Source organism: Talpa europaea (genome assembly GCF_964194135.1).
Source record: "Talpa europaea genome assembly, chromosome: 13".
Taxonomy (NCBI): Eukaryota; Metazoa; Chordata; class Mammalia; order Eulipotyphla; family Talpidae; genus Talpa; species Talpa europaea.
The window spans coordinates 50,809,850-50,823,576 of NC_140080.1; the positions used below are offsets into that span (position 1 = coordinate 50,809,850).

Below are 13,727 nucleotides of genomic sequence, written 5' to 3' on the forward strand. Positions count from 1 at the left end.
AAATGTCTGTGGGACCAGGTAGAACACATTAATGAGTGATGTGAACTAGGTATAAAAGTAATAACATGAAAATAATAACAGTGAAGAGAGTGACACAGAGTGGAGAGCTGCCACCGCAGGGAGCTCTGGCCTCAGGTCCCGCTGGCTTCTGCCATGTGGGGTATGTGCTCCGTGCTCCAACTCCACTGACTTTTTTAAAGAGAAGCCAAAAATGCTGGCTATGCATTATTGGCTTCAAATTTTTTTAGTACTATGCATCCTAAACAAAACACATCTATAACCCAGATTCCCACCACTTAAATCGACAGACTGAGGGACAAGCACTCGACCTTCTTGAAAGGATTCCATTTATGCTGTCTTCCAAGAAATCTGTTATTGCTGGCTTCGTTTTTCTGAAACTGGGGTTTGGAAATATTTTCTCAAAATCCCAGAAGACAGAAGAAATTTTGAACAATTTTAAAATTGGGGAATAAAATATGTATCAGGAAAAGACAATGTATAAAAACAGAGAAGCTAAGTTTAATGTCGACTCTAGAAGAAAAGGGAGGAATGAAGTAGACAAGAAGCAGAACAGAAGATAATTTAACGTTACAATCACTTAAAATCATCTACAGGAAAAAATTTTAAGAAAAATTGAAAGTTTAGAGGAATTTAAAATCATACATTAAATAAATAGCACCTAACGCTGGTGAGTATAGAGAAAAATAAGGACAAGCTTTGTGAAAAACCATTTGGCAGAATCTATCAAGAGCCTGAAGTATGTACTTATTCTTTGACTAAATTATTCCCTCAGTAAGAAAGGTACATGCAAGTATTTGTGCTAAAAAAATACATCAGCTATACTTTTATTTCTAAATTTTTTTTTAAAAAATTAAACAACCTAATGTCTTAAATGGGAAATCTAGTAATTAAAATAACTTTTTTAAAAGAACTTTAATGGCATCGAATTCACAACATAATGTTGAATGAAAAGATCATAATACATACACACAAAAGGATGTTTATTATGGTTGACACTTTTATCCATTTACCATAATTTGTCATGAAAGCATGCATGGGCTTTTATTTAAAAACAAAATCATTACAAAAGGAATACAGAGTTGTCATATAAAAGAAAAACTTTTAAGTTTAAAAAGTAAAGAGTGAAATTCTCTGCTCTACCTTCTTGAACCACACTTCAAAGTTAATCACTCTTACTGGTTTTGCTTTTATTATCAAGAAACAGAAAGTGGAAATTTAAGAAGAAAAGTGTAGAGGAAAAGATTTCCTCTGCAAGGTTGTCCCAATCTACAGTAGTTCCCACATGGGGATAAATTTCTCCAGGGGTTCCCTAACTCTAGGTTCTTCTCCTATAACACAATCCACTGCATTTGGGTATCATCTGACTCTTATCATCCTCCAGGAAACTAGGGCTCAGGGAAATCAATGCAAAATGGCAACACTCCAACCTCTGTTCTTCCCCAGGTCTCTGACCCCAGACTCACCTGTGGTCTGTCTGCATCCAGGGATCTGGGCAGCTAACTTGTTTGCCTACAGACCCTTCACAGTTCTTGACACATATTTTTATGAACATGTTCCTTTAAGTTACTTTTTCATTGCAGTATGTGCTGGATTTTTTCAATTACCCCACTCCAACTACTGGTCTATCAACCAATTGCTCTTGACTTACACCCTGTGGAGAATTTTCTTTACTTACTGATAAAATCGCCCCTCTTCATCAATTCTACAATGTTCCCAAACTATATATACACATTGTTTCCCTTTTGAGGGAGATAGTTTTCTTGCTCTCTTGAGTATGAAATGTTCAGGGAGTAAAATAAGTGAAGCCCAAGTTCTAAGAGAGTGAAAAAGCAAGAACCTGCAAAACCTCATAGCTACAGCACATCTTGCCAAAATCCATGAGAAAGGAGAAAATGCAATTGGAAAACGCTTCCACATTCCAAGGCCAAGATCTCAGAAGTGAAGAGTCCACTTCCCCTCCCAGCACAGGAAAGGCAGTGATTAATCCACAGGAAGGAAAATCAATCTGCCCCACAGACTGAGACAGCCTGGCTGGGTGAATGGACAGCTTTCCAGGGTCTCTAGCAGGCAGGTGAAGCAGAGCCCTCAGGGATTTGTCTTGTGTCTCACCTTCCATCTGGAAATAGAGCTGGCATGATTTGCAGAATAATGCTCTTGGAGACTAAGGAGATGGGTTTAAGCTACAGCACAAGGACCACTGACAAGGCAAACAATTATTGACAGGGATATTAAGTCCAAACCTACTGCTTGAAAGTCCCTGAATTTTTATCAGTCTTTACAGTTGGTATTGATTCTCATTAGCCAGCATGAAAACTGCTTGACAATTCAGGCAAAAAGTGACCTCAAAAAGTGCTTGGAGGGCCTCCCCAGTGGCACAGTGGTTGAGCACTGGGTTGCGAAGCTGCCCGCAGCACCTCTGCAGCACCGGTTCGATCCCTGGCTGCTCCCCAGACACCAGAGGAGGGTCCCACATGGCGCGCAGACCTCTCCTGCCGCCCGCTGCTCCCTCAGCAGTGTACTTCGGTCCTTCTGCCTGCTCTGCTCCCTGCTCTGGTTCTGGTGAATTCTCTCACCCTCCAGCGCTTCTGACTGTACCCAGTGCTTGTATAAATAAATAAATAAATCTTTAAAATAAATAAACAAACAAACAAATAAATAAATAAGTGCTTGGAGGGCCTCCCTGGTGGCATAGCGGTTAAGTCTCAACGCTATCATTCTTTCACTGCTATGTCCTGAGTACAATCCCTGGCCACAGACCTAACAGACGCATGGCGCAGCGGACCTCTCCTATCTCTCCCGCTGCTTCCCTTGGCAGTATGTCTCAGCAGATCCGCCTGTTCTGCTCTCGACTCTGTCTGGTGAATCCTCTCACCACTGCACCTCTGGCCTACACCTCAGTTCTTCAATGCATAAATAAATAATTTTTTTTTTTTTTTTTAAAGAATGCTTGGAAAGGAAACATGAAAGAGAATTACAAACAGGAACTTACCCAATGGTCGGGCTGATGTTGTGGTCAAAGTGATCCTGGACAAATCGACACACAATGCTTGATTTCCCAACTCCAGTGTCCTGGAAAAGAATGAAAATATAGACATAAAGATCGAGTGTGCCAATTGTGACTTAATAGAAACGCAGAACTGGAGAACTGATAGATGCGATTGGGGGAGTATCTGAAATTGTATTGTCTTCGTAGAAAGAAAAGAAATATGACAAATAAGTTATAGAAATATGTCCTATATGTATACAATAAATAACCTAGAACTGGCTCATAATATATGAATTTACAGATTTTGGGAAATTTTTGGAGGCGTTTAAGAAGAAGTATATTTAGCACAATACAATGTTTTGGTAGAAATAGAACTGATTTTGTTCAAAACCTTAGCACTCAAAAATTATATAATCTATTTTTCCAGAGATCATCCTGTAATACTTAGGAATTCTAATTATTGCATTTGTAACATTTTCTCTTTAGTATCTGATGGCTTCATAATAAGCTCCAGTTTTGCTTAATTATATAAAGGTCTAATCTCAGCTCTTTTTCTGTCAAAAAGATTATTTAGAGCTGATTAGGACAGAGGTCCAATTACACACTGGAAATCGAACACTTACATTTCTACCCATTCCCTTCCAAAAGCTTTGTCAAATTGTTTAAGAAATGAAAAATACACCTTCACAGGCCTCGAGGCCCTGGTGGCGCAAGGGGTTGAGGCGTGGCCTGTGAGGCTGTGCACAGCCTCTGCAGCACGTATTTGATTTCCGGCCAGCCAGGCCAGCAACCCACATGGCGCAGCAGACCTCTCCTGATTCACCCACTGCTCCCCTAGGCAGTGTACTTGGGTCGATCTGCCTGTTCTGTTCCCCACTTTGTCTCTGGTGAATCCTCTCACCCCTCTCCACCCCGCACCTCTGGCCTGTACCCCAGCTCTTGTGTGCATAAATAAATAAACCTTTAAAAAAAAAATACACCTCCACAAGGTGAAAGAGATAGAAAAAAAAAAAAAAAAACACCAGACAAATGATAGAACAAAGTCCAAGAGAATGAAATCCACTTGGCCAAGCAACCACTGAGAAAGAATTAGTTGAGCCCTGGTGCCTGCAGGGAGGAGAGCCAATCCCCCTCAGAGGCCCAGAAAATACCAAGGACTGGAGGACAAGGCTGAAAGCAGGATCAGTTGAAAGGCTGCACACAAAAACATGCCACTAACTTTGTTTTTATGTCTTCCACATATAAGTGAAATCAGACAGTTGCTGTCCTTTTCCATCTGACTTATTTCATTTAGCAAAATACCCTCAAAATATCTACTGTGTTGTCAATTATGGCAAGATTTCATCTTTTTCTAAACAGCTGAGTAGTATTCCATTGTGTGTGTGCTTGTGCAGAAATATATTCATTCACACATTTGAGGGGGTGATATGGACACAGAGAGCTGATTGTTTCCTGATGAATAGAAACTAGACTTTTGGTGGTGATCACAGTGTAGTATTATGCAGAGGTTATATCATATCATACACCAAAAAAATTGTATAATGTTATAAACCAAGCTATCTCAAAAAAAAAAAAACTATTCATGAATAAATCTTATAAAACATACCCTTGGTGCCCAGGCGACAAACCACAGGAAAGACCCTCCACATTCCAGAAGGAGGCAGAAGGTATACTCTCTAGGAAACCTATTCCAGACAGGAGCTGGGCCTGGGGACATCAAATAAAGCTATTCTTCTGTCCTGTGTGAGCCAAAAGAGAGGAGGCAAGGACTCCCCTCTGCACAAGAGAGAAAAACCCTGCAGGTCCTGATCAAGTAAAGGACACGTCGCAATAGCAGACAAGTCCCCATGCAAACAGAGCTTTCAGTATACAGCCAATCTTTTAAAAAGAAATTCTCAGCTAAGAAATACCAGATAATTATACTTGCACAGAAAAAGCTGGATGCTCTTTTAAAACATCATTCAAAGAATAAGATGAACCTTTTTTATATAAAAAAATGACAGAAATTAAAATTTCCAAGGTAGTCAGGAGAGTTCCCAGAAAGTAGAGACAAGTAAAACAAAGCAGTTGCCCTCCATTGCCCACAGCTGCTCTGCTGAGAGGTGGCAAGGCAAGAAGATGCCAGGGGCACAAACTCTCACATGTCCTCGTCAGCATGTGCTGTCACACACTGGCAGCACCATGAAGACTTTGGAGGTCTATAAATGGAAGGGAAATAAGACGTATTCAGCCCAAGAAGGAAAACATAGTGATAACGGTTCTCTTACAAGACAGGTGTAACTTTTCTCTATGTACTTTCTATATTGCTAATCGAGGTACAGACACTCTCAATTCTCCTAGGAATAGACCATAGTTCTTTCAGTCATTGTACATTATGTTTGTGAAATAAAATGTGCATATCCCTCACATTACACACACGGTATAACTTTAAAAACCTAAAGATTAGGAGAAAATGAAACTTGGAGAAATGTGCTTTTCTTTAGACAGTAAAATTTAAATAAGATTTGAAATAGCAACAACTGGCAATTTGAATTATTTTGACGCCTCTCACCCATGTTTAGAAGATAATTTCAGCAAACCTAGGGCAAGCGGGGGGTCCTGGCTTGTGATACTCGTCAGAAAATCATCCTCCAAAACTCTTAGATGCAGTGAGAGCAGCCTTCACTGCCATAATAAAACAAATCACAGAACCATTTATCTGCAGTGTGCAAATCGATGTGCAGAGTTCAAAGAGCTGACTATAGAATTAAAACGCCAGCTCCTAAGATTCCAATCAATGCTGTGGCTATTTTCTGAGCTGTGTTTAGTCTGGGTTCTAGCTAATGTTCCCCTCAATTCCCCAAACCACAGCTCAGCTCTTTTCCTCTGTTACTTTTAAAATCCCTGCCATCCTTCAGTTCACCCAACCCTAGAGAAACTAAAAACTGAGGCAGTAAGCGGCTGCCATACCTCATCCCTGAAGAAGGGAAAACACACTTTTCTTTTCAGAAGGTGAACTGTTGTCTGTGAGCTGCCAAGTAGGCAGTATGGGACCTGTCCCCAACACTGACAATACTGGTTTTATTTTTATGTCACCAGGCTCATGAGGTTTGTGAAATCCCCACCCCCAGGTTGCAGAGAGCTGTCAAATATATTTTGCCACAAGAAATACCAAATGAAGGCCTCCCTGGTGGTGCAAGGGGTTAAGACGCAGCACTGTGAAGCTATCCAAAGCCACGGGTAGTTTGATCCCCACCCAGGGAGCTACCCACATGGCACAGCAGACCTCTCCTGACTCACCTGCTGCTCTCCTCAGCAGTGTATTCAGTCAATCCGCCTGCTCTGTTCCCTACTCTGTCTCTGGTGAATCCTCTCACCTCCCGCACCTCTGCCTGTTCTTATACACATAAATAAATTTTTTTTAAAAAAATTAATACCAAATGATTCATCTCTGCCCTCTCTGAAACCATTCCCATAAGGGGGTGGCAGATTAACGGGAGACTCTGTCTCAGGGTCTCTCCATCAAAGTGAGGAAACCAACCCTCTAAAAAACCTCCAATTCATCCAGGTTCCAGGAGGCTCCTCCCCTGTGAGTGACATGACATTTATTCTCTGCAAGGAAGTTGACACTGAAGCACAGGGCTTTGATAGACTGTTCATCTTTATTTTTTTTTAAAGATTTATTTATGCATACAAGAACTGGGGTACAGGCCAGAGGTGCAGGGGGTGAGAGGATTCACCAGAGACAGAGTGGGGAACAGAACAGGCAGAATGACTGAAATACATCACTGCAGGGAGCAGCTGACGAGACAGGAAAGGTCTGCTGCGCCATGTGGGTAGCTCTCTAGCCACCCTGGGATTGAACTCGTGCTGCAGAGGCTATAGATAGCTTCTCAGTGCTGTGCTTAACCCCTTGTGCCATCAGGGAGGCCCTAGACTGTATATCTCTATAGAATGCACATTTTGGGGGTCCACCCATTCACTCTATTACTCAAGGGTTCAGGCCAAAATGACTGGCTCCAAATCCCCAAAAGTCAACAGAAACTATAATGCCAACCCTGAAAACAAAGATGAAAAATTCTAAACCCATCTTGAAAGTATTCACCTCTATTCATCATCTTCTACTGACAATTCAAGCCAAAACACTGACTTTCCTGGAGTTAAAGCAGCAAGCCTACCTAAATTCAGATTTAACAGCTAATCCTCAGCCAAATACTGTGCTTTTCTTTTTGCAGTTTAACCCTCAGTATTTCATTTAACAATCTCACAATCTCTCTCTCTCTCTTTCTCTCTCTCTCTCTCTCTCACACACACACACACACACACACACACACACACACAATTGGTAGGAGAGAAACAACAGGACAAAAGGATAATCAAAGTCTTAGTTTATCTCCAAAAAGAATATATTCATACAAGGAAATGCCAGAATGCTCTCTGGCCAGTGATTTTGTGATGCTTTGTGATGGCTCAAGAAGTGACCTCAGGGCCTCCTCTGCCTAGGATGCCTGCCGTTCCCCAGCTGGCCGCCAGGGGAAGGCCCTGCTCCAGGATTGCTGCAAAGAGCCAGGAGCCAGGATGCCTGTCAGTTTTCATGAGTCACTGGGCTTTGTGATTTCCTTTTCCTGAGGAACCTCATTCAGACTGTGACACACATACACCACGAGGAAAACACCAGGGAGTCATCACTATCGCTCAGGAAAACATAAGGGCTTTAAAGCAGAAAAAGAGAAGAAAGTCTACCGGGTAGATAAGGAAAGACACAGGGTGGAAGAGGAGGGTGCTAACTACCTGCCATTCCTTAAAGGCTACTTTATTTTTAGTGGAGTTACAACTTGCCTATGTACATATTTTTCTACTTCATTAGATTATGAAGATAATATAACCATCTTGTTCAATCCTAGTTTTGCAAAAGAGGAAGCTGCATGACTTCCTCCAGGTCGCAGCTGGTGGGGAAGAGTCAGAACCAAATTTCTGAGTCCCACTCAAATCCTCTTAAGGCTTTTACCAGGCTAACTACACCTCCCTGTCAAATGGAAAGTTCTTTAAAAAAAAAAAAAAGAAAAAAGAAAAAGCTCCATTTTCTAAAACTTACAAGGAGTGCTTTCATTACTGCTTTCTATCCTCATATGCTCTTAAAATAAATCTGCTGGGGTTTTTGCCAGTAAGGAAAGTATTGACTATTGGGAAGGCATTAGATTATACAAATTCTAATTCTACAAACCAGAATAAAGTTTTGTTAAATATTCCTTGTGGGATAGATAATCAATGTTTCATTACTCTCATTTGTATAATTGTCACATACCTGCCAGGGCCTAGCAACTGGGTCCATCAGCTTACTGGGAAATGGCCCTCTCAGATGATCTTCCTCCCTCAGATGTTATTTTGGGGAGCTATTCATACAACTTTCTGAGAACCACCACTTACTCTGACACAAGAGCTTCTACTGTTTGAACTCTCACATTCATTAATGACAGTAAATCTGATAATCTTGATGCCACAAATTCCTGGTTTCTGCCACATAAAACTCTAGACATCACTTAATTCACTCTTGGACTACTGCAATGGGCTCAACTAGGGCTCCTATCTCTGGAGACAAAGGACAGTTATTCCACCACTACCTAATCCGAAGTGGAAAACATCACTAATCAAGTCAGGCCACATTTTATTGAACCTGAAAAGGACTTCAACGTGTTTTCAACCCAATTCTGCAGAGACTTACTACCAGGCAGTCAACGTGGGTTCTTAGCACAAGCACCAGTTATCTACATCTTGATTCTTCACAACTGTCAACATACTCCTCTCAACTCCTCCACTCTAAACTCACTAAGCAGGCTCAGTAGATGTTTTAGTCAGATCATCTTTATAGGCAATAAGATTTGGGGGTAAAACTAATTAAAAAAAAAACATTATAAATCAACAGGCCTCTATAGAAAGGAAATTACAAACTATGCCAAGGCCCACAGACTCAGGAATTCCATTCATAAGAATATAGTTGAAAGAAGAAGAAAATGAGCACAAAACTTCACTGGAGTATTATTTATTAAAAAAAAAAAATCTGAAATGGCCTAAAAATAACTATAATCAAGTAAATTATGACATAAACAGTAGTATTTTAAGATTTAATTTCAGGGCCTCCCTGGTGGCACAGGGTATATCTCAGCACTGGCAGCCACTACAGCATGAGTTCAATCCCCAGCCAGGGAACTGACCTACACGGCGCAGCAGACCTCTCCTGTCTCACCCACTTTTCCCCTCAGCAGTGTATTTCAGTCAATCATTTGCCTGTTCTGCTCCCTACTCTGTGTCTGATAAATCCTCTGGCCTACACCCCAGATCTTATATGCATAAATAAATAAAATAAATCTTTTTTAAAATAAAAATAAATTTCATTTCATTCTTACCATATCAGAAAAGCAGAATATGATTTGGCCATCATGTGGACCTGAAAATGATAATTCTAACATCTGCCTCTGGTCTAGGAGTCAGAAAGAACCTATATTGCAAGGATTTTTGTATTTATTTTTTGTTTCATTCATTCATTTAAGTATTCAGGCTCCTAGAAAGTCTTAAGTATCTTATAGGTGCTAAGAAGTTCGGGAATTTACAAAGGCCAGTGAAACCTTGTGGGTGGAGAGAAACATAATCAGGAGAGAAACTGGTAGAACCGAGGGATGGTTAATGATTTGATCCTCTGGTCTGACCCCAAAGGCAAGGTAAGACTAGAGCACCTTGGGTCCCAACTTCAATGGAGTAAAGGCTTAGTCAAGACACACCCAACACATGTATCCCCTGCTGTATACCCAGAGAGCCTTGGGTGGACACAATGAAAACAGATGGGGATAGCAGTAGCCAGCAATTCAGGATACTGCCCCCTATGCCTGTTAAGTTCCACTTTGGGGAAGATGAAGGAGAAACATCTAGAGGAAGTGTGGGCTGCTGCTAAAAAGATGAAGTCTTAAGGGAAAGAGCGTCCACTTCCCATAGCTATAGGTGGCCCAGGCCTAGAGCTATGTCACCAGGCACTGTCAGCTGGCAGGTTCTAGCCATCCAGGCAAGAGCTCCTCAATGACACCACCTACCCTTGCCAAGGCCCAAAATCCCTGGATCTGCCAAAACATAAAACAGAATGATGTATGGAGGACCAGCTATAAGTTATACTGGGATTTTTGACATGGGTGACCCTAACCACCTAAGCTGTTCAAGGTAAGTGGTGTTTATTTAATTCCTGGATGCCACTCCAGGTCATATTGGAATTATAGATTGCATTATAGATTGCTGGACCCATTTGCCCCAGCCCTGAATGAGTTCTTGCTGATATAAAGTAATTCCTATGTACCCCCAAGCACTTTTTTACCATAACCTTTAGCACTGAAAAGGATTCACTATTCATAAATCACATTAACCCCTAAAAAGCACCATAAAAGCAGAAAACAGTATTAAATGCAAGTCCACAATATGCATGTTTTAGTACTACAGGGTAGTAAGATTTCCTTGGTGGGGGCCTCCCCGGTGGCGCAGCGGTTGAGCGCTGGGTTGCAAAGCTGCCCGCGGCCTCTGTGGCGCTGGTTCGATCCCCGGCTGCTCCCCGGCCACCGGCAGCGGATCCCACATGGTGCGCAGACCTCTCCTGCCGCCAGCTGCTCCCCTCAGCAGTGTACTTCAGTCCCTCTGCCTGCTCTGCTCCCCACTCTGGCTCTGGTGAATTCTCTCACCCTCCCGCGCTTCTGACTGTACCCAGTGCATGTATAAACAAAACAAACTAAATAAATAAATAAATAAATAAAACATGCCTCTTAAAAAAAAAAAAAAAAAAAAAAGATTTCCTTGGTGGTAATAAGACCTATGTCCAAGCAGAGTAAATTTCAGACTTCATACTATCTTCTAGGAAAAATTGACCTAGCAAAGCAAGAACATCCAATTCCAAGCATCATACTGCATTTGTTGGATAATCATTGAAACTTAGATATGCATTTTTCCATAAAAGTGACTCAATAAATAAATAAGAGTATTTTCCAAGCTTACTGCTCAGCTACAGCACTCTACAAGGAAGAACACAATTCCACAGTCATTTTTTAAATGAAAACTTACTTTAGATTGAAACTGGGGATTTAGCCAGTACCAACCAGCCACTACCAACCAGTAGAGGAACTACCAGGAGGCCAGGAGATCTTCAGGGAACAAATTGTCTCATGGATTTGGACTCCAGTGATATTGCCAACAGCAAATCTTTCATAGAACAGTAGTGGACAAAACAGTAATAGCAACAAGGACAAAAGTTAACATTTACTGAGCACACAAAAGTTCCAAGCACACCCTGGTCAGCGTTTATATGGAAAAGTATCAGCTATTGTCTGTTCTGCCCCACCCCTGGCCCCATTTATCCACAGTTCCCTTTTTAGGGTTTTAGTTACCCACAGTCAACCACTGTACATACAGTAAAATATTGAGAAAGAGTCTACATTTACATAACTTTTATTAGAGTATATTATAATTGTTTTGTTTTATTATTTATTGTTGTTAATCTCTTACTGATCCTAATTTATAAACTGGCATGTATAGGGGGAAATATGTACATGTGTGTATATAAAACATACACACACACATATATAATGTGTATATAAGGTTCACAACTACATATGGTTCAGGAATCCACCAGAGGTCTTGGAATATATCCCCAGTTGATAAAGGAAACTGTTATTTATGTCTTCTATCTTTCCAAGACTCTAATTATATCAGTACTAAACTTTTCACCTTATCATATATAACCCACATTCCTTTCTTTTCCATTTTTTGGTCTGAGTTTCAGATTGGAAGTTTTCTTCTGATCTATTTTCTAGTTCTTTCTACTGATGTATCTAACATGATGGTGACCTCATTCATTGATTTCCTATCAATTATTTTGTTTTTCCATTGAACAATTTTACTTTATAGTTTTATTGCATTCTTATTTTAAAGTCCACATCTGATAATCCATTATCTCCACGTTTTGTGGGTCTGTTTCTCTGTGGGAGACACTCAATCAAATTGCCTTGACTCCTCATATTTCTGATTGTCTTTGATGATGTCTTAGAATCATTTTAAAGGAGGGAATTAGAGCAGCTGTCCAAGGACATGGGTTTAAAAGCTAAGACACCACCCAAATCTCTCGACTTTTGGATAAATATTTTAATATTTTAAAAAAACAGATGGCATTGCTTCTAGACTCATCCACCCCAAAGAAATTGTTACTAGCAAGAAAATATTTGCAATATTAAAAGATATTCTTTCTGCTATTTTTTATTTATTTATTTTTAGAACTGGGGTATAGGCCAGAGGTGCGGGGGCGGGGGCGGATGAGAGGACTCACCAGAGACAGAGCGGGGAACAGAACAGGCAGACTGACTAAAATACACTGCTGAGGGGAGGAGTGGGTGAGCAGGAGAGGTCTGCTGCCGCCATGTGGGTAGCTCCCTGACCAACCAGGGGATTGAACTCACGCTGCAGAGGCTGCAGATAGCTTCACAGCGCTGCACTCAACCCCTTGAGCCACCAAGGAGGCCCTCTGCTATTTTTAACTTTATGTGGCTCTTGGTATTCCAAAGTTGGCTGATCGAGTTGGTTCCACAGTCCAGCAATCTTTCAGCCATGGAGTGCCCTGGCTTCTCACCCTGCTGATGGCAAAGGAGAGTCCCAAGAGATCCAGGGAAGCCAAAATCACTGACACATCAGAGAGAAAAGATGCCAGGACCCACTCCCTCTCCTTGCCCCAGCTCTTAAAGAACCCAGGACACCATCTCTCCTCCAGTCTTTTCAGATAAGTTAAAGAAGGAAGATGTTTTATTAAATGGGGAAGAAGAGCAAGTTCCAAACTCCTCCACTTCCGTTATTCTTATAATAGACCGTGATGCTTCTTGGCATTTTCAGAGATCAGTTTGTCCTGATGTTCAAACTCTGTGCACTAAGCAGAAATTTCAGTTTATCTAATGAGTCTTAGAAGGTGTGACCTTAACCATTTAAGAAAAAAATTACAGTTTTTTACTTAAATCATACTTCCTGTCAAAGGAACCAACTGTTCTTTTGTCATCTTTCTTTCCTCACAAGGGACACGTGTCTGGGCTCTTGGTTGGGCAAGTCAGGTCACTCAACAAATGACAAAGCCACTGACCACCCTCTCCCTAGGGGGTATCCACTGATTCCATGAACTAATTGGTCTGCATAGGCACCAAGCACCCAATGCTGAGCTACATTTTATTGTAATATTTTCACAAAATACTCAATATTTCCTGTTGATGAGTTTCAGATCTAGCAAGTAGGTATAAGTAATGATCATAATCGCAGCAGGCAGCTTTTAAAATAGCTCCCAATAACCCCCTGTGTGCAATCTGAAATTAACAACTAGTTCCCAAAAAAGAGAATATGGCAGAAGTGACGATGTCACCACAAGGTTAGGTTGTAAAATAATATCACTGTCCTCACACGTCCACTTGCCCTCTCACCTGCGCGCTCTGATGAAGGAAGCCACTGCACGTGGAGGTACCAGAAAGCAAGGAACTGAGAAAGGTTCTGCTCTAGTCACCAGGCCTCAGGGTATGTCTGCTCCTGGAATCACCAAGGGATCTGGGAAGCAGACTGTGCCCCAGTTTTATTGCGGGGTGACTGTACCCCAGTTGACACCTGATTGCAATCCTATAAGAAATCCTCAAAATTACACTCAAGATTCCTAACCCACAAAACAAGAGATGATAAGTGCATATTGCTT

At 41.2% G+C, this 13,727-nt stretch overlaps 1 protein-coding gene across 1 annotated transcript in view; it reads right to left on the reverse strand.

Moving 5' to 3' along the window:
• RAB31 (RAB31, member RAS oncogene family) overlaps positions 1–13,727 on the reverse strand; it is a gene marked incomplete at both ends in the record, with an annotated part of 144,604 nt that overhangs the window by 71,654 nt on the left and 59,223 nt on the right. The window contains one exon of the mRNA XM_084251920.1: positions 3,011–3,090. Within this exon, the coding sequence (XP_084108046.1) occupies positions 3,011–3,090 (80 nt within the window). The remainder of the gene's footprint in view (positions 1–3,010; positions 3,091–13,727) is intronic.